This window comes from Mobula hypostoma (genome assembly GCF_963921235.1).
Source record: "Mobula hypostoma chromosome 8 unlocalized genomic scaffold, sMobHyp1.1 SUPER_8_unloc_3, whole genome shotgun sequence".
In the NCBI taxonomy this organism is placed as follows: domain Eukaryota; kingdom Metazoa; phylum Chordata; class Chondrichthyes; order Myliobatiformes; family Myliobatidae; genus Mobula; species Mobula hypostoma.
In genome coordinates this window covers 344,313-372,107 of record NW_026948126.1, presented here as the reverse complement: position 1 = coordinate 372,107, position 27,795 = coordinate 344,313, and the positions used below count along the sequence as shown (strand labels likewise).

Sequence of the window (27,795 nt, the reverse complement as noted above, 5' to 3'; positions counted from 1 at the left end):
TGGCTGTAACGCTGACCACTATAACTCTGACTGTCTGTAATTGTGACTGTCTGTAACTGTGACTGATTGCAACAGTGATTGGCTATAATTGTGACCACTGTAGCTGCTACCAACTCCCACAGTGACCATCTGTAACAAAGGACCATGAGCACGTGGTTTGCCATTATCCTACCAAGTGGTCTAGGCCAGTTTATTTGAGAAACCAATTCACCCTTCAGCTTTGCAGGGAAAGAAACTAAAGAAGAATAGAACCAATTATACATCAAGATACTTAAAGTCTACAAACAGGTGATTGTACAAGTATACATACAAGCATAAAGAATGCTAAAACTGCAGGGAAAACAATAAAAACATCAATCCCACAGTGGTGTCCGTGCTCCTGAAACTGGATCGGATTCACAGCACTGGACAAGGTCAGCTGTGATCATTTCACTGCTTTGAGAAGTCGGTCAATGTTTCTGACCATATTATCCAGAACATACAGGGCCAGGATGCATTTTATCATCTCGATCTGACCACCTCTCCACTGATTCGAAACCACAAAAATGGAACGCCTTTCCATCCCAGTAAATGCTGCCAAATTCTCAAACTGAGGGAAAGGAAGGAGAGAGAGGGTATTAATGGAATTATAAACTCCACAGGCTTCAGATTCACGGGCAATGGTAGCAGTAAAGGAGACGGAGAGAGCTGTTCCATTGGGATGGGCTTCAGCTGAACTGTGTTGTGCCCAGTGTCCTGGGGAATCACGTGAATACTGTGTAGACCAGGCTTCAGACTAGACAGAAAGGGGAGGGTTCCAAGGGCAGAATGCTTAATAACTGAAGAGGAAGTGAGAGACCGGTGGCTCAGAGGAGTGAGGGGGGATTTGACAAACAAAGTGTGGCAGGAGGGGGCAGAAAATATCAGTAAAATGAGGCAGCACAAAGTAAAGCCTGAGTAATCGAGTTTAACACGTGGCTAAGGAGATGGTGCAGGAGGAGGAGGGCTTCAGATTATTGGATCATTGGGCTCTCTTCCAGGGAAGGTGGGACCTGTACAGATGAGATGGTTTGCACCTGAACTGGAGTGGAACGAATATCCAAGCAGGAAGGTTTGCTCGTGCTGCAAGGGGGGTGGGGATGGTGGGGGTGGTGTTTAAACTAGAACTACACAGGATGGGGACCAGAGCGCCTGAACAGATAGTGGAGTGGTTGTGGGGAAAGATGTTGCTGAGCCTACACACAGGTCAGGAATCAAAAGGTTGACCATGGTGGGACTAATGTTCTGAGTTTGTATATTTCAATGCAGGGAGTATCGTGGGAAAGGCGGATGAACTTAGGGCATTCAAAGTACATTTATTATCAAAGTATGCATAAATTATACAACCCTGAGATTCATCTGTTTGTAGCCACAAAGCAACAAACCCGCAAAAACAATTTAAAAAAGACCACATCCCAATGTGCAGAGAGAGGAGAAAAACACACAAATGATGCAAACAATAGGAACAAGCGACAGCATTCTGAACCAAATTGAGTCCATAGACCCAAATCCCAGATAACCCGGAGTCGGCCCACAGCCTCGGTCTCAGTTCGTTAGACAGCGGGACAAATCACCGTGAAGATCGCAGACACGAAACGCGAAGCAGTCGTTGAAGTCTCACAGGTTCAGGGTGAAAGGTGAAAAGTTTAAGGGGAACATGAGGGGAAACGTCTTCACTCAGAGATGCAAGCCCGATTTCATTTAACAGAAGTTGAAAACAGAGATGCAGAGAAATTTCTTTAGCCAGAGGGTGGTGAATTTGTGGAATTTGTTGCCACATGCAGCTGTGGAGGCCAGGTTGTTTTGTGTATTTAAGGCAGAGATTGACAGGTTCTTGATTGGACATGGCACCAAAGGTTACGGGGAGAAAGCCGGGAACAGGGCTTGAAGAGGAGATAGAAAAAAAAGGATCAGCCATGATTGAGCAGACTCGATGGGCCAAATGGCCTAATTCTGCTCTTATGTCTTATGGTCTAAGTTTGGATCGGTACATGGATTGTAGGGGTATGGTGGGCCATGGTTCAGGTGCAGGTCGATGGGAGTAGGCAGTTTAAATGGTTCAGCACGGATCAGATGGGCTGAAGGGTCTGTTTCTGTGCTGTATTTCTCTACGACTCTCTGACTCGAAGCATAACTTGGAGTACTGTCTGCAGTTTTGGTCACCTATCCACTGGATAAGTGTTTGGAAGGTTGGGGGTCAAGAGTGCAGGGAACTGGGACAGAAGGAGATGAGGTCCGAGACAGATCAGCTGAATCATAGTGACTGGGACAGGATAGAGAGGCCCAGTGACCTCCTTCTGCCTCCCGTGTTTACCTCCTGTGTTTACCTCTCTGCTGTCAGTGGGATCATGCCATGCACAGATGGGTGCTTTGTTTCCCACACCAATGTCAGCAACAACAAGGAACTGAGTATTAACTTTAAAAGGAGGAAACCAGACGTCTATGAGCCAATCCTCTTCGGGATTCAGAGGTGGAGAGCATCAGCTACTTCAAATTCCTCAGTGTTACTACTTCAGAAGATCTGTTCTGGGCCCAAAAATTAAGTGCGTTTACAAACAAAGCACAGCAGCACCTCTGCTTCCTTAGACTTTTGCGAAGATTTGTTATGACATCTAAAACGTTGACAAACTTCTATGGTTGTGTAGTGGCAAGTATACTGACTGGCTGCATCTTTCATGGTCTGGTCCATGAAGTCCGCATTCCGGTTCATGGTCCGGACTTGGGAATCCGGACTCCGGCTCTTCCGGCTGTCCCTTGTTTCAGTTGGGCTTAATCAAAGGCACCTGATGCTCATCTTGAGGCTGGGAATATAAGTGGCCCTGGGATTGAGTGTGGGTGCTGGTTCATCTTGTCAGTCTCCCCTTGGAGCAACCTGCTGATAGAAGGCTAAAGCAGTCATTTGTGAACTCTAGGCCTGGTTGGAGGACCACTGCTTCATGGAGCCTTGTTGTTTCTAGTTGGAGCAGTCATTGTGGTATATTGACTTGTCTGTTTCTGTAATCAGCCAAGGTTGCTGGCTGCCCCAGGACTCGGAGCCACCCTGGATTGAGCTCCCCTCCTGACTTTGTCTATGTTGGGTAAGCCAGGCCATTCTTGCTGTTACCCTGTGGTTTGATCTGTCCCTTCCTGTCCCCATCTGAATCCCTGATAGTTTCCCCGGTGGTTTACCTCAGCAGTCATCCTGGTCCTGCATCCTAGTGAGAATCCTGGCCTAGCATCCAAGGAAGGGTCCTGACCCTGCGTTCCAAGAAGGAGTACCTCATCTTGCCCAGGAAAGCCTTGAAGAATCCAAGCCTTGTTCAGTCCTGTAGCCATGTCATGTCTTCGCCTAGTTCTGAAGTCCGAACCCGAGTCAAGACCCAGGTTCTGAGTCCTTGCCCTGTCTCTGGCTCAGAGTCCATACTCAAAAACTCACGGAGTCTGGCCTCGAAGAACCCAAGCCTCGCCCAGTCTTGTAGCCATGTCATGTCCTCGCCTAGTTCTGTGGTCCGAGCCCAAGTTAAAACCCAGATTCTGGGTCCTTGTCCAGTCTCTGGCTCAGAGTCCAAACCCAGGCTCCTAGTTCCTAGTTCCTGGTCCTGCTTTACCAGCCAAAGTCCTAGCCCAAGTCTGTGTTCCTGTCCCAGCTCCTAGACTGTGCCCAGTCCCATCCCTAACTCCAGTCCAGTCCAGTTCAGTTCCCAGTACCTCAGTGTCTGTGTCTTGCATTTGAGTCTGCCGTCAGCACCCACCATATGACAACATCACAGCCTGGTGTGGAACCACCAATGCCCTTGAACGGAAAGTCCTACAAAAACTAGCAAATATAGCCCAGTCCATCATGGGTAAAGTCCCCTCCACCATTGAGCACATCGATATGGAGCGTTGTTGCATCATCTGGGACACATGCCACCCAGGACATGTTCTCTTTCTGCTGCTGCTCTCAGGAAGAAGGTACAGGAGCGCCAAGACTCATTCACTGGGTTCAGGAAGTTATTACCCCTCAGTCATCAGGCTCTTAAATCAAAGTGAATAACATCACTCAACTTTCCCCCTTCATTGAGACGTTCCCACATCGTCCCGATTCACTTTCAGGGACACTATCTCAGGGTAAAATGGAGGTAAGGAGGAAGTTTTTAGCCAGGGAGTAGTAAATCTGTGGTCAGAGAGCTGTGGAGGCCAAGTTCGTGGGTATATTTAAAGCAAAAGCTGATAGTTTCCTGATGATAGTTTGTTACACCCAGGGAAAGGTTTCACTGCTAAGGTAATGGTCGTTCTGTTAAGCAGTGTTTGGGTTATGGTTAGAGATAACGGGTGCTTTGCAATGTGAGCCGACCAATGAGGGGAGTGGGTTTTGTGTTGTGTGCCTGACACCGGTGTGAGCTGGGTCCTTTGTTTGGCAGGAGATGAAGGGAGAAGACTGTTTAATTATAATGGGCCTTTATTCCGCTTGAGGGGTAGCTCAAACAGAGCGGCCTGTGGAAAGCGGCCAGTGAGTGAGTGGGCCAGTGAAGGAATGGAGCTTTGAGGCTTTGACTCGAGAGATTCTGGCAGTTCTGGCAGTTGGTCTGTGCAATCAAGTCAATCAAGATTTGAATAGATCAGCAGAAAGCCGTTGATTAGACAATCAAGATTTGAATAGCTCAGACTCAGCAGAAAGCGGCTGATTGGGCAATCGAGGTCAGGTGACAAAGCATTTTGAAAAGCTCAAACAGATAAATAGAGGGATAGCTCAAGCGAAGCGGCCAGTGAGTGAGTGGAGCTTTGAGGCTTTGACTCGAGAGGCATCGACGTGAAGAGGCGGAGGACGTGCATAGAAACATAGAAACATAGAAAATAGGTGCAGGAGTAGGCCATTCGGCCCTTCGAGCCTGCACCGCCATTTATTATGATCATGGCTGATCATCCAACTCAGAACCCCACCCCAGCCTTCCCTCCATACCCCCTGACCCCCGTAGCCACAAGGGCCATATCTAACTCCCTCTTAAATATAGCCAATGAACTGGCCTCAACTGTTTCCTGTGGCAGAGAATTCCACAGATTCACCACTCTCTGTGTGAAGAAGTTTTTCCTAATCTCGGTCCTAAAAGGCTTCCCCTCTATCCTCAAACTGTGGCCCCTTGTTCTGGACTTCCCCAACATCAGGAACAATCTTCCTCCATCTAGCCTGTCCAATCCCTTTAGGATCTTATATGTTTCAATCAGATCCCCCCTCAATCTTCAAAATTCCAACGAGTACAAGCCCAGTTCATCCAGTCTTTGTTTATATGAAAGTCCTGCCATCCCAGGAATCAATCTGGTGAACCGTCTTTATACTCCATCTATGGCAAGGATGTCTTTCCTCAGATTAGGGGACCAAAACTGCACACAATACTCCAGGTGTGGTCTCACCAAGGCCTTGTACAACTGCAGTAGTACCTCCCTGCTCCTGTACTCGAATCCTCTCGCTATAAATGCCAGCATACCATTCGCCTTTTTCACCGCCTGCTGTACCTGCATGCCCACTTTAAATGACTGGTGTATAATGACATGTTCCCAGTTAGTCTCTACAATGTCTCCTGAGACGGTGATGTTCCTCTCATGTGAGATGTGACAGTCTTGGGGGTATGCCCCTCTCCCGCAGCGTCACATCTGCCGGAAGTGCATACGACTGGGCGATCTGGAAGACCATGTAAGGAATCTGGAGCATCAGCTGGATGACCTTCGACTCATAAGTCATAGATGAGAGCTACAGGGAGGTCGTCACACCTACGCTGTTGGAAGCAGGTTGTTGGGTGACAGTCAGAGTGGGAAAAGTGAAGGTAAGCAGACAGGTAGTGCAGAGCACCCCTGTAGCCATTCCCCTAAATAATAAGTTTACTGTCCTGGATACTGTTGGCGGGGATGACCGACCAGGTGTGAGCCACGGTGGCAGGGCCTCCGGCACTGAGTTTGACCCGGTGGTGCAGAAGGGTGGGACAGAGAAGAGGAGAGCTGTCGTCATTGGAGACTCTATAGTCAGGGAAGCAGACAGGAGATTTTGTGGACATGAGAAGGACACCCGCATGATTTGTTGCCTCCCGGGTGCCAGGGTCCGGGATGTCTCTGACCGGGTGCAAGACATCCTGGTACGAGAGGGGAAGCAACCAGAAGTTGTGATACATGTTGGTACCAATGACATAGGCAGGAAGAGGGATGAGGTCCTGAAGTGTGAGTTTCGGGAACTAGGCAGAAGGCTGAAGAACAGGACCCCAAGGGTGAAATTCTCAGGATTGCTGCCAGTGCTACGTGACAGAGATGGTAAGAATTGGAGGAGATGGCAGTTGAATGCGTGGCTGAGGAGTTGGTGCAGGGAGCAGGGTTTTAGATTTTTGGATCTTTGGGATCTCTTCTGGGGAAGGTGGGATCTGTACAGATTAGATCTGTTGCACCTGAACTCGAGGGGGAGCAATATCCTTGCAGGTAAGTTTGCTAGCATGGTTCGGGAGTATTTAAACTAATTTGCAAGGGGGATGGGACCCGGAGCGATAGAGCAGTGAAAGAAGTGCATGGAGTTAAGCCAGATCTAACATACAGAGAGGCTTTGAGGAAAGAGAAGCAGAACAAACAGTGTAAAGACAGTAAGGTAGAAGGGCTGAAGTGTGTGTACCTCAATGCAAGAAGCATCACGAACAAAGGTGATGAACTGAGAGCTTGGATACATACATGGAAATATGATGTTGTGGCCATTACAGAGACTTGGCTGGCACCAGGGCAGGAATGGATTCTCAATATTCCTGGATTTCAGTACTTTAAAAAGGATAGAGAGGGGGGGATAAAGGGGAGGAGGGGTGGCATTACTGGTCAGGGATACTATTACAGCTACAAAAAGGTGGGTAATGTAGCAGGATCCTCTTTTGAGTCAGTATAGGTGAATGCCATACTAGATCTAGTACTAGGTAATGAACCGGGTCAGGTCACAGATCTCTCAGTGGGTGAGCATCTGGGGGACAGTGACCACCGCTCCCTGGCCTTTAGCATTAACATGGAAAAGGACAGAATAAGAGGACAGGAAAATTTTTAATTGGGGAAGGGCAAATTATGAGGCTGTAAGGCTAGAACTTGCAGGTGTGAATTGGGATGATGTTTTTGCAGGGAAATGTACTATGGACATGTGGTCGATGTTTAGAGATCTCTTGCAGGATGTTAGGGATAAATTTGTCCCGGTGAGGAAGATAAAAAACGGTAGGGTGAAGGAACCATGGGTGACAAGTGAGGTGGAAAATCTAGTCAGGTGGAAGAAGGTAGCATACATGAGGTTTAGAAAGCAAGGATCAGATGAGTCTATTGAGGAATATAGGGAAGCAAGAAAGGAGCTTAAGAAGGGGCTGAGAAGAGCAAGAAGGGGGCATGAGAAGGCCTTGGCGAGTAGGGTAAAGGACAATCCCAAAGCATTCTTCAATTATGTGAAGAACAAAAGGATGACAGGAGTAAAGGTAGGACTGATTAGAGAAAGAGGTGGGAAGGTGTGCCTGGAGGCTGTGGAAGTGAGCGAGGTCCTCAATGAATACAGGTGGATAGGGTAGTTAAGAAAGCTTCTGGGGTGTTAGCTTTCATAAGTCGAGGGATAGAGTTTAAGAGTCACGATGTAATGATGCAGCTCTATAAAACTCTGGTTAGGCCACACTTGGAGTACTGTGTCCAGTTCTGGTCGCCTCACTATAGGAAGGATGTGGAAGCATTGGAAAGGGTACAGAGGAGATTTACTAGGATGCTGCCTGGTTTAGAGAGTATGCATTATGATCAGAGATTAAGAGAGCTAGGGCTTTACTCTTTGGAGAGAAGGAGGATGAGAGGAGACATGATAGAGGTGTACAAGATAATAAGAGGAATAGATAGAGTGGATAGCTAGCGCCTCTTCCCCAGGGCACCACTGCTCAATACAAGAGGACGTGGCTCTAAGGTAAGGGGTGGGAAGTTCAAGGGGGATATTAGAGGAAGGTTTTTTACTCAGAGTGGTTGGTGCGTGGAATGCACTGCCTGAGTCAGTGGTGGAGGCAGATACACTAGTGAAGTTTAAGAGACTACTAGACAGGTAGATGGAGGAATTTAAGGTGGGGGGTTATATGGGAGGCAGGGTTTGAGGGTCGGCACAACGTTGTGGGCCGCAGGGCCTGTACTGTGCTCTACTGTTCTATGTTTTCTTTCTTGTCTTTTCTAACCGTTTAGTTAAGATTCATAAATATAATTCCTTCAATCACATGCAGTGTGCTGTCTGTTATTAGTTGGTACTGAGTTGAACAGGGCAGCAAATTACACAGAGGCTTGGGGTGCGAGAGCCGTCACAATCTCATGGGTCTGGCGGACCGGAGTGTGTATTCCCTCGACTTACACAGCGGGGGGGGGGGGGGCGGGGTTCAGTGTGGAGTTATCGTCCCGGATCGATTTTGTTCGATGCTGTGCGATTGCCCCGAGTATTGATCCAGTGGGTTGTGTGTTTAAGCCCGTGCTAAGCCATTCATTGTCCGGTAAAGCGATTACAGTACGTGGTTATGAATTGTGCAGGGGTTGAGCGGTTGGGCGAATCCACGGGGTTACCGGTAACGAATGCGTGTGAATTGAGTGGAGTAGCATTTGTAGCCCCAATGAATTGTTAATTACGACTCTGTGTACCGGTAAAACATTAGGAACAGTTACGATCATGGAGCGGTGGTTTGACAAAATGGCAGGCAAAGACTTTGTTTCAGTTCAGACACTCGCTGAGGTAACGACAGTGGATCTGCCCGGTTCTATCGGGGCCCAGGAAGAGAGAGGGGGGCCGTGGGCCATCCATACTTTCCGGGAGGAGGGGAGTGTAGACGAGGGTGCCGAATCGGAAACTCAGTTTCCCGGAGCTGGGGGCAGAGAATTTAAAGACAAGTTGCTCTTGTTTCTGCGGAGCGAGGGGAAGGAGTGGTCTGATATGGAGGGTCTAATGACCCTCCAGCGAGGGAGGAGCATTCTGAGTTGGTATCGGCCCTTACCCCCCTGGCAAATAAATGGCAAAGTGCCCAGGTGCAAAGTGCCAGTTGTCGTAGGCGGAGGATGTTCTCGGGAATAACGCCCACCCGTCGGGGAAGGGGAGTATGAGACTTGGGCAGAGCAGATCTCTCAGATGCTGGATGAGTGCCAGAGCTCGGATGACGTAAAAAGACAGAAACTAGTAGAGAGCCTGAGGGGGCCGGCTGATGACGTGAGAGATCCTTAAAGAACCCCTTTGCTACTTCTGCGGGATACATGCAAGGGCTAGAAAATGTTTTTGCTGCAACGGGAAGCCCAGTGGAGTTTATGAGTGGGTTTTGGACAATGGAGATGGGGGAGAAACTTTCCACTTACATTTCTCAGCTAGAGGGGCACTTTGAGTTGCTTGCAGCGTCGGGATGAATCAGTTAAAATGGTCCAAGTGGCGAAAGACACACAGTCACAGGACATGATCTCTTGGGGTCTCTGAATGTCTCGTAAGACGTGTCCCCCTCCCTCGTTTGTCAAGCTGATTAGAGAAGTAAGGGAGGAGGAGGATGTGACGTGGGAGCTCTCTGTCAGCCGGGTACAGTCCGTGGTAGTAGCCCCCTTGGCTGCAGTGACCACTGGAAGCCCACCCCAGTGGTGGTAAAGGAGCTGGTGGCAGAGTGTAGAACCGACATGTCCCAGTCGTTATCGGCGGGTACGGCCACCCCACATGACAAAGTCGATGAGGAGTCGGACCCCTGAGGCAATGGAATAAACAGAGGGCTGCTAATGAACGGGGTCCCGCGAGAGGGGGGTGACCGGTAGTGTCTGCTATAACTGTGGGGAAGAGGGATACTTCAGGCGGAAGTGTGAACACTGGGAAAGCCTTTGGAGAATGAGCCCCCGGGTACCCAAGGAGCGGGAGACATCAGGAAACCTAGAAGAGACCCAATGAGGAAATGACCTGGCATCTTGCGGGGTGGGGGGGGGGGGAGCACGTTCCCGGCAATATATCTAGGGATACCCTAAAGCAAAGAAAAACCCCATTTCTGAAGGCTAAATGGGGCCCAGTTCCAGTAGACCGCTACAGACTGAGGCTATTTATGCTGGAGTCATACATGACACAAACTCTCAGGTTACTTTGCTGTACTGTTCGTTTTACACCCGGTATTGACACATTTACCATTGACGCCACTCAGTGGACTAGGGATCTGGGGTCTTAGTACGGATGACTATACTTCAATTCTTGTGGGGGCGAATACTCCTATTGTGAGGAGGCTAGTGGGAGTCTGTAGGGAGAAAGTTGAAGAGAGCTCTCTGAAAGCACTGTCCGTTCACCCTGTTTTTGAGGAAGTGTGTGGCCACACTGGGCTGGATGTCGAGCATAAACGAGGGACTGTGTGGTTCACCCAGTCAAAACCAGTCGTCTTACGGCCTGGGGAAGTAGCTGAAGTGATGGGAAACACTAGATTTCCCGGAATACCTGAGGCTGAAGCCCACTTGGTGGATGCTCTGGAAGACCATGAAGATGAGTCCTGTTTACCTGCTGGGGTTCTGGTGAGGCGCGAACTGCAGAAGCCCTCGGTTGTGCAGGTGAACAGGATGACAGTGATTGTCAGGAACACCTCGGGGCGGGAGGTCACTCTCAGGCGGGGGATGTCAATGGCTCAACTCTCTCCAGTGACGGTAATGTCTAGTGTCCCTGTGAGACAAGCCAGAGAGAAATTCTCTCCGAAAAAGGGAAAGTTGACAACTGAGTCATTCAAATATGGCGACTCCCCGGTACCTGGAGGTTGCAAGACAATGTTGGTAAAGATGTTGAAGCTGGAAGATGTCTTTTCTACTGACATGTTTGGTGTGGGTTGTTCCAACAGCACTCGCCACACCATCTAGATGAAAGAGAACACCCTGTTCAGAGAAAGGTCACGGCAACTAGTGCCTGTAGAAGTGGAAGACATTTAGTAGCATCTGTGGAAGGTGAAGGAAGCTGGGATCATCACTGAGTCCATAAGCCCCGATGAGTCTCCAATAGTGGTGGCCAGGAAGAAGAATGGGAAGGTACAGATGTGTGTGGACTATAGGACTCTGAACAGAAGTACCATCCCAAGAATTGATGACACGCTGGCCTGCCTGAGTGGTGCGAATAGGTTCAGTGTGCTAGACTTGAGGAGTGGGCATTATCAAATCCCCATGAGTGAGGCTGACAAAGAGAAGACTGCATTTGTCCACTGGGATTCTTCCAGTTTGAAAGCGTGCCCCAGGGCATATCGAGAGCCCTGGCAACTTTCCAGCGTGTTATAGAGGAAACAGTGGGGGATACAAACATGCTTGAGGTGTTGCTGTACCTGGATCATCTCAGAGTGTTTGGGTTCACCTTGCAGGAACATGAAGTGAGGCTACTGAAGGTGCTAGGATGCCTGAAAACTGAAGGGTTAAAACTTTCCCTGGACAAGTGCCAGTACTGCAAGATATCTGTTAGCTATGTTGGGCATATAGTCTCAAGATAGAGGCAACGACCACGTGGCCAAGGCCCCAGACTGTGACTGCCCTGTGCTCATTGCTTGGGTTCTCTGGATACTATCGGAGGTTCGTGAAGGACTACTTTAAAGTGAGTTGCCCTTTAAATCAGCCTCTGTGGGGTTACCCTCCCTTGGGGCTGAAAGGAGAGGATGGTAAATATTATCTTAGCCCTGCAGAGCTTTTTGGAGTGAGATGGGATGCGAAATGTGAAGAGGACTTTCAGTTGCTGAAGGAGCTGCTGACGAAAGCGTCTGTACTGGCTTTTGCGGTCCCCATTTGCTGTATGTATCGCATACAGATGCCAGCAGAGAGGGCTTAGGGGTATTCTGTATCAGGATCAGGGCACAGGGTTGAGACCTGTTGTGTTTGTCAGCCGAAGTCTGTCACCCCCTAAGCGAAAGTACCCACACACCACTGAGTTACAAGCATTGAAGTGGGCTGTGGTGGATAAGCTAAGTGACTATCTTTATGGAGCCAAGTTTGAGGTGAGGACGGACAACAACCCATTAACATATATCCTGACCTTGGTGAAACTGGATGCCACAGGCCATTAGTGGGTGGCGGCATTATCTGCCTATGATTTCAGCCTGAAGTACCAGTCGGGAAGTAGCAACATTGATGCCGATGCGTTGTCCCAACGTGTACATGAAGGGCTGGACAGGGACAGAGAGTGGGAGAGTGTTCCTGCCCCTGGAGTGACAGCCATGTGCCCATTTTCTATCATGGTAAGGCAGAGGAAAGGCAAGGGCAGAATCGAGCAGTAGATCATTTGGGAGCTTCTCATGCTGCCATTTCACAAGCTCACTACAACCTGACTGCTCTGAAGACAAAGCAGTTGCCAGAATTGAGTCCCTGGGAAGTGGCAGCCGCTCAGGGAAATGACCCGGACATCGGCACCGTTTGGTCAGCGGTTGCGGAGGGGGACGTGGCACAAGAGGACAAAATGAAACACTCTGCAGTGTCTCTACTACTGAGAGAATGGCCCAGATTGGAGTTGATGAACCAGTTCCTATACCAGGTCACGTCGCCTCCAGACCAGTCTCGATGTTCCCAGCTGGTTCTGCTTGAGAAGTATCAGAGGATTGTGTTGAAGTCACTTCATGATTATTCCAGCCACTTGGGGGTTGACAAGACCTGTGGATTGCTCAGAGATCAGCACTACTGACCCCGAATGAAGCTGGAGGTCAAAGAATTCTGTAAGTCATGCATTCAATGTATACGGAGGAAGACACTGCCTATGAGGGCTGCTCTATTGTCCCATTTGCAGAGTATGAGGCCATTTGACCCAGTGTGCATGGATTTTCTATCAACAGTCTGATGTCAGCAACATGGTCAATGTCTTTGTCATTACGGATCACTACAGCAGATATGTGCAAGCCTTCCCTACCAAGGATCAGATTGGCTGAAGTGTTCTGGGAGAAGTATTCCATTTATTATGGTCTCCCCAGGGGGATACATATTGATCAGGGATGAGATTTCGAGAGTAGGCTGATACATGAGTTTCTGAGCATGCTTGGAGTTGAGAAGTTGAGAACTACGCCTTATCACCTGCAGGGTGAGCTCCAGCCCAAGAGCTTCAACCAGACCTTGCTAGACATGCTCGGAACCTTGGAGATCAGTAAAAAGAACAAGTGGAGTCAACATGTTGGACATCTAGTCCACTGCTACAACTGTACACAGAATGAAGCTACTGGGTATCTGATGTTTGGGCATGAAGCAAAGTTGCCTGTTGACCTCTGTTTTGGGATTAGCGAGAAAGATCTACAACAGAAGACTTATGTGTCTGATATGAGAAGGGATCTGAAAAAGATTTAAGAACTAACTGAGGTCTCAGCTACTAAGCAGAATCAAGGAAATTAGAGGAGGTATGATCAAACGGTTAGGTTCTTCCAACTAATGCCTGGAGACTGAATCCTCATAAAGAATTTGGGGCTACCTGGGAAGCATAATTTGGCTGACCACTGGGTGTCCACCCTATGTAGTGGAGTGTCTGATGCCAAACGTACCAGTTTTCTGGGTGAATCCAAAGGATGGCAATGGGCCTGTCAAGATTCTCCATCGGAACCACCTTCTACCTCTGGGGCATGAGGTAGGTGTTGACCCAGAGCTTGACCTCGACCGTACATCAAGAAGAGGACTCTGTGGGGACGAGGGTGAACTGAAGGACCAGCAGCAGAAAGGACTAGACCAGGCCTTCCCCGCTGAATGTGATATGGATTCAGAGGCTGAGAAAATAGGGGTGTGGTTGAGGCTGCCCTTCGCAAATTCCCCAATAACTGACGAAGAGATTCTCAACCGTTATCACGCTGAGGCGGCTGAAATGGGGGAAACTAGCAGAGGACAGGCAGGTTTATGGTTAGAAAATGTGAGGCTGGACTGTAAAGCAACTGGGCATGAAACCGAGATCAGTCAAGTGACGAGGGAACCTGAGTTGTCGGGAGGCATGAGTAAGGGACAGGGAGGGGCTCCCCAGGTAGACAGGGAAGAGCCCAGGGAGGGTCTGAAGCTGAAGAATAGATGATGAGGTAAGGAGGTTTCGAAGAATCAGAAGATCTCCAGACAGACTGGCCTATATCACACCTGGGGAAGAGAGTGTGGCACCTATCCCCTTGGTGAAATACGTCACTGCCATGTACACCTGGGTTGGATGTTGTTGTCACAACCATTGATTTAGCAGCGCAGTAGATATGGCAATTGCGCTTGTGAATTTGCATGTGTCAGGTAATTATTATTTAATTGTGATAGTATTTAACTCCATTCTTATCATTGTCGTGCTTGGCGAGACTTGGACAGAACATAGCAACACTTCACTGCTGTTTTGTATTCGGCCTTCCCTGAGATATTGGACTTTCAAATCAACTGACTCTGAAGACTAGTGGTATTCGTTTAATGTTAGATGTCCTTTTCAGCCACAGTGCAGGCTTTGCTTTCCTTTGAGAGCTTGAGTTAACGGCCCTGTTTGGCCTTGCGATTATTGTTTTATTTTTCTCTTTAACACTGTTCGTATTAAAGTCTGTGCAGTATTGACCTGCTTCAGTGTCTCGCACTCTGCACTTGGGCTATATCCGAACCGAGGTGACAGCTGTGCTTTGTATCACGGGGTGACAAATCTCAACACCATGAGGACAGGATTAATATGGAGGGAGAGTGCAACACCCTGGGAAAGGTTTCAGTGCTAACGTAACAGTCATTCTGTAGAAGCCGTGTTTGGGTTGTGGTTAGAGATAACGGGTGCTTTGAAATGTGAACCATCCAGTGAGGGGAGTGGGTTTTTGTGTTGTGTGCCTGACATCGGTGTGAGCTGGGTCCTTTGTTCAGCGGGAGGTGAAGGGAGAAGATGCTGAAGAGAACCAGTGATAGGATTTGACCCGGTAGTGCAACCATGATTCGATGGAGCAAGGTACTGAGATCGACTGAGGATCAGTAAATATAAATTTCAGGAAGAGTTGAGCTCCAACTCATGCAGATTTGACTGTTTAATTATAATGGGCCCTTTTTGTTTCTTTTCATTACTAACCTTGTAGGTAAGTGAAAATTCATCAATATAATTCATTTAATCGTATGCAGTGTGCTGTCTGTTATTTCTTGGCACTGAGTTGTAACAGGGCAGCAAATTACACAGCATCCACACAAACTGTGGTCTGAGTAGAAGAGCCATCTCAATCTCACGGGTTTGCAGTAGCAGAGTGTGTCTTCCCTAGACCTACGTAGCCAGTGAAACCGGGGGATTTCACTGGAAAGCAGTATCCACCATCAGGGACAAACACCTCCCAGGACATGTTCTCTTCTTGCTGCTGCCATCAGGAAGAAGGTACAGGAGCCCTAAGACTCACTCCGCTGGGTTCAGGAAGTTGATACCCTCAGTCCTCAGGCTCTTGAATCAAAGTGGATAACGTCACTCAACTTCACTTGTCCCCTTCATTGAGATGTTCCCACACCCACTGGACTCACTTTTAGGGACTCTTAATCATGTTAAAATGGAAGTAAGGAGGATTTTTATTTTAGCCAGAGAGTAGTGAATCAGTGGACAGAGAGAGGTGGAGGCCAAGTCCATGGGTGTATTGAAGGCAAAAGTTGATCATTTCCTGATTGTTCAGAGCATCAAAGGTTCTGGCAAAAAGGCAGATGTACGGGGTTGAGTGGGATCCAGGATCAGCCATGATAGGATAGCGGGGCAGACTCAATGGGCTGAATGGCCTAATTCTGCTCTTATGTCTAATGGTCTTGAGGTCTTATGTTCTTGATATTTATTGTTTAGTTATTTATTTTATTATTATTTCTTCCTTTTTGTGTTTGCAGTTTGTTGTCTTTTACACACTGGTTGATCACCCAGGTTGGTGCTGTCAATCACTGATCCTGTTATGGTTAATATTCTGTGGATTATTGAATATGCCCACAGGAAAATGAATCTCAGGGTTGTATATGGTGACATTTATAATCTTTGATCACAATTTACTTTGAACTGAGGTTTTTCCTATGGTTATCAATACAATGGCATGGAAATGATGGTTCACTGTTACCTGTCCGAGTCTGATCAAGGATGGACAATAAGTGGTGGATGTGTCTGCACACTCACAAAGTGGGACCGTTACACTGTAAAAATACCATATTGATATCACTTCTCCAATTCTACAGATTATTACCTTCTGCTGCAGTGACTTGTATTCATAAATCCATGCATTGTGTTTCTCTGGTATCCCTAATAATTCAAACTTGGTCCCAATCACAACCCTGTGAATATCTGGAAAAGAGAGATGATCCAGATATCAATATGAAGCTGCAATGCTGAGGTGACAATGGTTACACAGACCAAACAAAAGCACTTACATTTCTCTGCCACCACCGTCTGGAACTTCTGAAACTCTTTCATTTTATCGTCACTGATGCAACCTATGATGTCGATGTTAAATATGAGTGCGACTCCATGAATTACATTTTCCGGAATAACAGGATAGTTGGAATCCGAGTCAGGATTGAAACTGTGTAACTAAATGAGACAATGAAGAACTGGTTACAGAGGAAGCAGCAAGAATGCTGATGATCACAATCACTCAGCACTGAGTGACCAGTCCCATCAGACAAAGTCCAGTGGTCACGGTCACTAAACTACTGAAATCCAGATGGGCTCTGACCTCACTCTTGCTTCTGGGATCAGTGGGATTTCTCTAACCCTGTCAATTTCCAGCTGGGAAAGTTGCTCTGTCCAGTTCACTGTTACTTTTCAGTTCCTTTCATTGTGGGTCCACTCTGTCCCCACGAGCTGTTTCAGAATTTGCTCTGAGCTCCTCAATACTCAGTCCCTTCCTCTGTTTAATGAATCAACATTTTCAACTAAATGTCAGGGCATGATAACAAAGTTTTCAAATGATTCAGAAACTGTTTGATCCTTCAATGAATTATGCTTGAACAAAGGAGACTACAATGGGAAGAGGGAGGAGTTGGCTAATGTGGATTCGGAGCACACAGGCTATTTGGTAGGACAGTTGGGGAATAGTGGAATACTTTCAAAGAGATTTTTCACGGTGTACAACAAAAGTGTATTCCAGTCAAAAGTAAGGACAGTAAGTGTGGGGAGAACCAGCCCAGGATAACTGAGGAAATAAAAGATAGTATCAAATTAAAAGCTCATGTGTACAAAGTCGCAAAGGGTTGTGGGAGACTGGAGGATTGGGAAAACTTTAAAAAGCGACAAAGAACAACTAAACATGAAATAAGGAAAGGGAAGATAGAGTATGAAAGTAAATTAGTACAAAATATAAAAACAGATAGCAAAAGTTTTTATAAAGCGGAAGAGGGTGGCTAAAGTCAACGTAGGTCCCTTGTAAGGCGAGAAGGGGAAATTGATATTGGGTGATAAGGAAATTGCTGAGGCATTGAATGACTATTTTGTGTTGGTCTTCACAGTGGAAGACACATCTAATATGCCAAAGAATTATATTATTAACGAAATGGGAGGTGAGGACCTCGATAAAATCACTGTCACTGAAGAGATAGTGATGAGCAAATTAGAGGGCCTGAAGGTAGATAAGTCCCCTGGTCCTGATAGGATGAATCCTAGGGTGCTGAGCGAATTGACAGGGGTATAGTAGACGCGTTGGTAATCATTTACCAAAACACTCTAGACTCTGAGTAGGGCCCGGCGGACTGGAAGACAGCAAATGTCCCGCCACTTTTTTTTAACAGCATGTAGGCAAAAGACGGGCAACTATAAGCCAGTTAGCTTAACATCTGTAGTCCGGAAAATGCTTGAAGCTGTCACTAAGGAAGAAATAGTGAAACATTTAGAAAGGAGTGGTTCCATTAGACAGACACAACATGGATTCAGAAAGGGCTGGTCCTGTTTGACAAACTTACTGGAGTTCTTTGAGGACATAATGAGTGCAGTGGATAGAGGGGAACAGGTGGATGTCGTATACTTGGATTTCCAGAAGGCTTTCGATAAGGTGCCGCACAAGAGACTTATAAATAAGATACGGATGCATGGAGTTGGAGGAAGTGTATTGGCATGGATAGTGGATTGGTTAACCAATAGAAGGCAGAGCGTTGGTATAAATGGGTGTTTCTCCGGTTGGCAGTCAGTGGTGAGTGGGGTGACGAGGGGTCGGTGCTGGGCCAGCAGATGTTTACGTCTTACATTGATGATTTGGAAGAGGGGACTGAGTATAGTGTAGCAAAATTTACTGTTGACACTAAACTGAGTGGAAAAGCAAATTGTACAGAGGATGTGAAGAGTCTGCAGAGGGATATAGATAGGTTAAGTGAGTGGGCCAAGGTCTGGCAGATGGAATAGTTTGTAAATAGTTAGTAAATGCGAGATCATCCACTTTGGAAGGAATAATAGAAGAGCAGGTTATTATTTAAATGGTGAAAGATTGCAACATGCTGTTGTGCAGAGGGACTTGGGAGTGCTTGTTCATGAATCGTAAGAAGTTGGCTTGTAGCTACAACAGGTTATTAAGAAGGCAAACGGACTGTTGGCCTTCATTGTTAGAGGGATTGAATTCAAGAGTAGGGAGGTTATGCTGCAACTATACAGGGTACTGGTGAGTTTGCACCTGGAGTACTGTGTGCATTTCTGGTCTCCGTATTTGAGGAAGGATATGCTGTCTTTGGAGGCAGTGCAGAGGAGGTTCAACAGGTTGATTCCAGAGATGAAGGGGATAACCTATGAAGAGAGATTGAGTCGCCTGGGACTATTCTGTCTGGAATTCAGAAGAATGAGAGGGGATCTTATAGAAACAAAAAATTTTGAAAGGGATAGGAAAGCGAAAGTTGTTTCCATTAGTAGATGAGACGAGAAATAGGGGATATTACCTCAAGATTCAGGGGAGAAGATTGTCCAAAATGGATAAGATTTAGGAAGGATTTGAGGAGAATTTTTTTTTTCCCTAGACAGTGGTAAATCTGTGGAATTCTCTGCCCGGGGAAGCAGTTGAGGCTTCTTCACTAAATATATTTAAGATACAGTTAGATAGATTTTTGCATAGTTATGGGGAAAAGGCAGGAAGATGGAGCTGAGTTTAAGGACAGATCAGCCGTTATCTTATTGAATGGCGGGGCAGACTCGATGGGCCGGATGGCCTGCTCCTGCTCCTATTTTTGATGTTTTTATGTTCACACTGCAGGATGATACAGATGGTTGGTCAGTGTGTAAACTGATGGGAAATTTAATCCTGAGGAGTGTGAGCTGTTCATCTCCATCAGTAATGTGGGAGAGACAATCGTGTGTATTGTATCCAGGTTACTGGGTGATAGGAAGGTAAATGGTGAGTTCAGCAGTTTTTGTTCATGTTATTTGCCTTTGGCCATTCAGCCAGTCTAGTCTATGCTAGCCCTTAGTCAGTTCACACTTCTCTCATCTCCCCATCAATTCCCCACCATTCTGACAACCCACTGGAAATGACAGCAGCAGACTGACCCAATGACCTGCACGTCATTGGGATGTGGGAGCCAGAAACCAGGATCATCAGGGAGAAACCCACATTATCGCAGGAAGGGGAATGTAATGGGAGACAGATGGAAAATATTGTTCATAATAGAAACTGTTCTACATAATTCACAGACTCCATCATTGAGTTGTCGTGTTGACTTTAAGAAACCGAACAGGTGTGAGCCACAGTGGCAGGGCCTTCGGCACTGAGTATGACCCTGTGGTGCAGGAGGGGGGGACGGAGAAAAGGAGAGCTGTCGTCATTGGAGACTCTATAGTCAGGGGAGCAGACAGGAGATTTTGTGGACGTGAGAAGGACACCCGCATGGTTTGTTGCCTCCCGGGTGCCAGGGTCCGGGAGGTCTCTGACCGGGTGCAAGACATCCTGGTACGAGAGGGGAAGCAACCAGAAGTCGTGATACATGTTGGGACCAACAACATAGTCAGGAAGAGGGATGAGGTCCTGAAGTGTGAGTTTCGGGAACTGGGCAGAAGGCTGAAGAACAGGACCTCAAGGGTGGCATTCTCAGAATTGCTGCCAGTGCTATGTGACAGTGATGGTAAGAATTGGAGGAGATGGCAGTTGAATGCGTGGCTGAGGAGTTGGTGCAGGGAGCAGGGTTTTTGATTTTTGGATCATTGGGATCGCTTCTGGGGAACGTGGGACCTGTACAGATTGGATGGGTTGTACCTGAACTCGAGGGGGAAGCAATATCCTTGCAGGTAGGTTTGCTAGCATGGTTCGGGAGGGTTTAAACTAAGTTACGAGGGAGATGGGACCCGGAGCGATAGAACAGTGAAAGAAGTGCATGAGGTAAAGCCAGCTCTAACATACAGAGAGGCGTTGAGGAAACAGAAGCAGAATAAACAGTGTAAAGACGGTAAGGTAGAAGGGCTGAAATGTGTGTACCTCAATGCAAGAAGCATCACGAACAAAGGTGATGAACTGAGAGCTTGGATACATACATGGAATTATGATGTAGAATTGTGATACAGAAACTTGGCTGGCACCAGGGCAGGAATGGATTCTCAATATTCCTGGATTTCAGTGCTTTGAAAGGGATAGAGAGGGCGGGAAAAGGGGAGGAGGTGTGGGATTACTGGTCAGGGATACTATTACAGTGACAGAAAGGGTGGGTAATGTAGCAGGATCCTCTTTTGAGTCAATATGGGTGGAAGTCAGGAACAGGAAGGGAGCAGGTACTCTATTGGGGGTTTTCTATAGGCCCCCTGGTAGCAGCAGAGATACAGAGGAGCAGATTGGGAGGCAGATTTTGGAAAGATGCAAAGATAACAGGGTTGTTTTCATGGGTGACTTTAACTTCCCTAATATTGATTGGCACCTGATTAGTTCCAAGGGTTTAGATGGGGCAGAGTTTGTTAAGTGTGTCCAGGATGGATTCCTGTCACAGTATGTGGACAGGCCGACCAGGGGGAATGCCATACTAGGTCTAGTACTAGGTAATGAACCGGGTCAGGTCACAGATCTCTCAGTGTGTGAGCATCTAGGGGGCAGTGACCACCGCTCCCTGGCCTTTAGCATTATCATGGAAAAGGATAGAATCAGAGAGGACAGGAAAATTTTTCATTGGGGAAAGGCAAATTATGAGGCTATAAGGCTAGAACTTGCGGGTGTGAATTGGGATGATGTTTTTGCAGGGAAATGTACTATGGACATGTGGTCGATGTTTAGAGATCTCTTGCGGGATGTTAGGGATAAATTTGTCCCGGTGAGGAAGATAAAGAGTGGTAGGGTGAAGGAACCATGGGTGACAAGTGAGGTGGAAAATCTAGTCAGGTGGAAGATGGCAGCCTACATGAGGTTTAGGAAGCAAGGATCAGATGAGTCTATTGAGGAATATAGGGAAGCAAGAAAGGAGCTTAAGAAGGGGTTGAGAAGAGCAAGAAGGGGGCATGTGAAGGCCTTGGCGAGTAGGGTAAAGGAAAGCCCCAAGGCATTCTTCAATTATGTGAAGAAAAAAAGGATGACAGGCGTGAAGGTAGGACCGATTAGAGATAAAGGTGGGAAGATGTGCCTGGAGGCTGTGGAAGTGAGCGAGGTCCTCAATGAATACTTCTCTTCAGTATTCACCAATGAGAGGGAACTTGATGATGGTGAGGACAATATGAGTGAGGTTGATGTTCTGGAGCATGTTGATATTAAGGGAGAGGAGGTGTTGGAGTTGTTAAAATACATTAGGACAGATAAGTCCCCGGGGCCTGACAGAATATTCCCCAGGCTGCTCCACGAGGCGAGGGAAGAGATTGCTGAGCCTCTGGCTAGGATCTTTATGTCCTCGTTGTCCACGGGAATTGTCCACCAGAGGATTGGAGGGAGGCGAATGTTGTCCCCTTGTTCAAGAAAGGTAGTAGGGATAGTCCGGGTAATTATGGGCCAGTGAGCTTTATGTCTGTGGTGGGAAAGCTGTTGGAAAAGATTCTTAGAGATAGGATCTATTGGCATTTAGAGAATTATAGTCTGATCAGGGACAGTCAGCATGGCTTTGTGAAGGGCAGATCGTGTCTAACAAGCCTGATAGAGTTCTTTGAGGAGGTGACCAGGCATATAGATGAGGGTAGTGCAGTGGATGTGATCTATATGGATTTTACTAAGGCATTTGACAAGTTCCACATGGTAGGCTTATTCAGAAAGTTAGAAGGCATGGGATCCAGGGAAGTTTGGCCAGGTGGATTCAGAATTGGCTTGCCTGCAGAAGGCAGAGGGTGGTGGTGGAGGGAGTACATTCAGATTGGGGGATTGTGACTAGTGTCCCACAAGGATCTGTTCTGGGACCTCTACTTTTCGTGATTTTTATTAACGACCTGGATGTTGGGGTAGAAGGGTGGGTTGGCAAGTTTGCAGACGACACAAAGTTTGGTGGTGTTGTAGGTAGTGTAGGGGATTGTCAAAGATTGCAGGAAGACATTGATAGGATGCGGAAGTGGGCTGAGAGGTGGCAGATGGAGTTCAACCCGGAGAAGTGTGAGGTGGTACACTTTGGAAGGACAAACTCCAAGGCAGAGTACAAAGTAAATGGCAGGATACTTGGTAGTGTGGAGGAGCAGAGGGATCTCAGGGTACATGTCCACAGATCCCTGAAAATTGCCTCACAGGTGGATAGGGTAGTTAAGAAAGCTTATGGAGTGTTAGCTTTCATAAGTCGAGGGATAGAGTTTAAGAGTCGCGATGTAATGAGGCTATATAGCTCTATAAAACTCTGGTTAGGCCACACTTGGAGTACTGTGTCCAGTTCTGGTCACCTCACTATAGGAAGGATGTGGAAGCATTTGAAAGGGTACAGAGGAGATTTACCAGGATGCTGCCTGGTATAGAAAGTATGTTTATGATCAGAGATTAAGGGATCTAGGGCTTTACTCTTTGGAGAGAAGGAGGATGAGAGGAGACATGATAGTGGTGTACAGGATAATAAGAGGAATAGATAGAGTGGATAGCCAGCGCCTCTTCCCCAGGGCACCACTGCTCAATACAAGAGGACATGGCTTTAAGGTAAGGGGTGGGAAGTTCAAGGGGGATATTAGAGGAAGGTTTTTTACTCAGAGTGGTTGGTGCGTGGAATGCACTGCCTGAGTCAGTGGTGGAGGCAGATACACTAGTGAAGTTTAAGAGACTACTAGACAGGTATATGGAGGAATTTAAGGTGGGAGCTTTTTTGGGAGGCAGGGTTTGAGGGTTGGCACAACATTGTGGGCCGAATTGCCTGTACTGTGTTGTACTATTCTATATTCTATGTTCGAAACGATGTCTGATAAAATGGCATCAGTTTAAGATGACTGCTTTGGTTTTTCTGTAATGGGAATAAAGAACTGTGGATTTTGTTCAACACAAAAAATGCCTTTCGAATGTTTCACTCACAAAATCCTACAAGGGAAAACATACACCACCCCACCCGTCCCTCCACTAACCCCAGCCTTCTGCTCCAATTCAGTAAGCAGAACTGAACCGCAACACCCTTCTTCTGTTGGCCCATGGCCATTGACTCCTGAGTGTCTGTTCTCACATCAGTTTGGAAGGAAGACATGATCTCATGGCCACACACAGAATTCCAGCATCAAACCCCACATGGTGGAGAGGTTGGCCCATAATGGACGCCAGCAGAAGGCAACTGGTAGGAGACAAGGAGGAGCTGCTCCAGGTGAGTTGGAGCAGGGGTCGGACCATCATGGGGGCAGGTGACCCTGTGACCTTCACTAGCAGTGGAGCGGATGCTGGGGTCATGTGTTGCTGGGATTGATCCATTTCCCCATCACTGCTCCGTCTCCTGACCTGTATCATGTGGAGGATGTCAGCACAACACTCAGTCCTCCCTCACGTGGACAAGAGATCAACGTGTCCCAACAATGTGTAGAGGGCGGGTGAGGTGGGGACAGCCAGTGGTGAGAAAGCCGGCAGAATGGCGTGAAACTCCCCAAACAATCTCTGTCACTGTCCCCATGTGTAACTCCACGACTAATCTCTGTCTCTGTGTGCTATACTAGGACTAATCTCTGTCACTATGTCCCCGTGTGTCATTCCAGGACTATTCTCTGTCACTCTGGCCCTGCGTGTAACACCAGGATTAATCTTTGTCCCAGTGTGTTACTCCAGGACTAATATCTGTCACTCTGGCCATGTATGTTACTCCTGTACAAACCTCTTATTTGTACCCATGTGTAACTCCAGGACTAATCACTATCACTGTGTTCTCAAGAGTTACCCTTTGTTTCATGTTTCCCTCTAATTTCTTTTACAGAGTGCCACCCTCTCTCAATCTACATTGCAGCTTCATCCCGATCAGAATGTGGACCCAGTCTTCTGAACCATGTCTGTTGCATCAGAAACTTGTATTGGAGCCATTTCTCCCTTCGCTCTCTGAGGTTGTTCAGTGTTTAATGGGTTGTGGAAATCAGGAGTATGAAGTAATGGAGAAAACTCACATTTGTTCCTTTGGGAACTCTTCCTTCCAGGATCATCCGTAACACTGTGTTTGCCCGATCAGCATTCTCCAGAGCATTCCATCCAGCTGAATCCCAAAACTTTAAACTTCCTGCTCTGTAGGACATCAGCTGTAAATTTTTAAAAAGTTGTACATTTCTATGACATCTTTCATGGAGAGTGAGGTTCTGTGTAATGTGGAACACAGAACACAGTATTTACACAGCAAGATCCCATAAACTATAGAATGGGGATCGATAGAATATCTGCTTTGGGTCATTGGCTGATGGCTAAAAATGTGCTGTGGGACACAGGAAAACTTTCTTTACCCTCAGTGATGGGACATTCCAATCTTTGGGAGAACTCCTTGCTCTTCCCTCAGTGACAGGACATCCCAGTCTGTGGGAGATCTCCCTGACCTTCTCTCCATCACATGATGTCTCATGACACAAGGAAACTCCGCTTCCCTTGCTGCCCTGGGACTGTTTATATTTCCCTGAGAGGGCAGGTGAATCCCTGGTGTACAGACCCAGAGACACTCTGACTGCAGCAATGTTTCTGGAATCTCTGGATTCCCCTTTCAAACTGCAACATTCCAGTTCACCAAGAAAACCAAATTAATAAGGACAGTCTTGGGATGAGAGAGCAGAAATGTGGAGAATTCTTAGCATATCAGGCAGCATCCATGGAGAAAGGAACAGGGAATGTTCTCAAGAGAAGGAATTTGTAGAATGCCTACAACTTGACCTTTTAGAAGAATTTGAGGTTAAGCCCACTCGGGAGAAGGTCATTCTGGATTTGGTGTTGTGAAATAAACTGGATTTGATATGGGAGTTTGGTAAAGGAACCCTTTGGAGGCAGAGTTCAGAATATGATGGAATTCACCCTGAGATTTTGAGGGAGAATCAAAAAATGGATGCATCAGTTTTACAATGGAGTAAAGGGAATCACAAAGGCATGAGAGAGGAGCTGGCCAACGTTGATTGAAAGGGGACACTAGCAGGGATGGCAGCAGTAGAGCAACAGACAGAGTTTCTGGGAGCAATTCAAAAGGTGCAGGATAGATTCATCCCATAGTGGGAGAAGTATTCTAAAGGGGATGTGGGTGTGATGAGGTAACCATGGCTAGCAATGAAAGTCAAAGACTGCAGTAAAACAAAAGAAAGGGCATATAATGTAGCAAAAAGTAGTGGGAAGTTAGAGTTAAAAACCAGCAGAAGGCAGCTGAAAAATCTAGAAGCAGAGAAAAGAAGAACTTTGAGGATAAGCTATTCAAGAATGTAAAAATTATACCAAAAGATTTTTCAGATATATAGAGTCAAAGAGAGGCAAAAGGGGGTATCAGCCCACTGGAATATAATGCAGGAGAGGATGTAATGGGGAACACAGAACTGGCAGATGAAATCCATAAGTAGTCTGTCAGTCTTCACTGTGGAAGACACCAGCAGAGAGTCAGGGACTCGGAGTGAGTGTAGCTGCTGTTAGTAAGGAGAAGGTGATGGGAAGTGGAAAGGTTTGAATGTAGAAAAGTCACTGAAACCTGATGAACTGCAGCCCAGGCTCTGAAAGGGGTTCCTGAAGAGATTGTGGAGGCATCAGTAGTCATCTTTGAATAAACACTAGATTCTAGATTGGTTCTGAAGGACTGGAAATTGCAAATGCCACTTCACACAACCATTCTCCCAATCTATCTCCATTCTTTCACAGACTCCCTGCTTTCTCAAGCTTACCTTGCTCCTCCACCTATCTTCGTATCACCCACAAAATTGACAACAAAGCAATTGATTCCATCTTAAATCATTCACATATAACGTGAATGAAAGCATCCCTGTGTAACACCAAACAACAGGAATTCTGCAGATGCTAGTTAGTCCTGACGAAGGGTCTCGGCCTGAAACATCGACTGTACCTCTTCCTAGAGATGCTGCCTGGCCTGTTGCGTTCACCAGCAACTTTGAGGTGTGTTGCCTGTGTAACATCACGTCACCAGCAGACAGCCAGGAAAAGCCTCAGCTATTCCTACTCTTTGTCTCCTGACAGTCAGCTAAACTTCTGTCCATGCCAGTAACTCTCCTGTAATACCCTAGGCTATTAACTTGTTTAGAAGTTTCATGTGTGGCTCCTTGTCAAAGCTTTTCAGAAAATCCGAGTAAATATCCATTGTCTCTACTTTGTCTATCCTGCCTGCTATTTCCTCAAAGAATTCCAACAGATTTTTCGGGTAAAATTTCCCCATAAGGAAATCATTCTGATTTTGGCCTGTTTTGTTATGGGCCTCCAGGTGTAGTGAAACCTTATCATAGGTTGATGGAGCCTTTCATTTTCCAGCCACTGGCCTCGGGCTATTTGGCCTATAATTTCCTTTGCCTCCCTCCCTTCTTAATTCCCCAGCAAATTGTACACTGATATCAGAGAGTTGGGTTCAAATGCAACGTTCCCTGCCTCAGGACCTCCCGAGTGCTTTCCAGCCAATAGATTGGAGTGGGGTGACCTTTCACTCCCTCTGGTGTGGACATCAGGGAGACAGAGATAGGGCGGTGAATAGAGCAACGTATAGTGCGTGTTTATTTTAAAGTGACAGCAGTGTGTGTACCTCTTTTGTGAGAGACTGGGGATTCATCCCCGTCGGGACACAGGTTATGGTCGTTCCTTGTGGATCCAGAGCCGAGAGGAAGGTGTTGATGATGGATGATTTCCCAGCCCCCACCATGCCGAAGAGCAGGATGTTTATACAGTCTCCACAGCCCACAGGGGGGTTGTAGTTACGCAAGTAGTTCCTCAGAGTGTCCAGATTCCTGACAAAGACCAGGGAGACAGAGCATCAGCTGTCTGTTTGAAACAGGTTAACGAATTCACACCCTGATTATGGAAACTTACCGTTTGTCCATGGTTGGGAAGTGAAAACAGCCGACCTTTGAAAAATCTGAAATGCAATGTGAAAATGTTAACTTCTTTGTTTTTATCTCGAGAACTGGGGGCGGGATGGTCTCAGTAACGGACTGAAGATATAAACTCACCGCTTCCCATGTTTGTTGTTGTGTAAACTCAGTGATCTGCGCCGGCGTGTTGACTGCGCTTTAGCCCGCAGGGATCCAAGTCTGTTTCTCTTGCTTGTACTTTCACTTTGGCTTGCGACGAATCAAAGTGCGAACTTGGGTAGGGTGATCAAGTGAAGCAGGAAGCAATAAAGAATTTGACAGTGAGACTACAATCATTCTGCATTTGCTGTCATCCGGATTCAGCGACTCCACCCAGAGCGTACATATTAACTCACAAAAAGAGCCCTTCCTGTTTACAGTACAATCACCCACGAACAGGAAACATGACGGGACTTTTCACCGGGAAAGTTCTGTCGCATTGTTCCACCGGGGAACGTTGCTGACCTCCAGACCCTACAGTACCAGCGGGTGAATTCCCATTCCTTCACCTTCCCTGTGAGTCTGTGGACATTGTGCTCAGTCTCCTCACG

General features: G+C 47.0%; 1 protein-coding gene across 1 annotated transcript; it reads right to left on the bottom strand.

Annotated features, from left to right (window-relative positions):
• Positions 1–138: 138 nt before the first annotated feature.
• On the bottom strand, positions 139–27,795 carry LOC134341183 (interferon-induced protein 44-like). Its single transcript, XM_063038995.1, has 7 exons — positions 27,344–27,795; positions 27,204–27,249; positions 26,920–27,121; positions 24,329–24,457; positions 16,291–16,450; positions 16,107–16,204; positions 139–589 (listed from the first exon to the last, which is right to left on the bottom strand). The coding sequence occupies exons 1-7, from the start codon at positions 27,351–27,353 to the stop codon at positions 425–427; spliced, it is 810 nt and encodes a 269-aa protein (XP_062895065.1). The 5' UTR covers positions 27,354–27,795; the 3' UTR covers positions 139–424.

What these genes read in the sequence shown, in the direction of transcription:
- LOC134341183 (XM_063038995.1), bottom strand. An exon ending in TTCCCAACCATGGACAAACG is followed by an intron (nt 27,122 to 27,203) that starts GTAAGTTTCCAT and finishes GGTCTTTGTCAG; the next exon opens with GAATCTGGACACTCTGAGGA. An exon ending in CCCAGTCTCTCACAAAAGAG is followed by an intron (nt 24,458 to 26,919) that starts GTACACACACTG and finishes AAAAATTTACAG; the next exon opens with CTGATGTCCTACAGAGCAGG.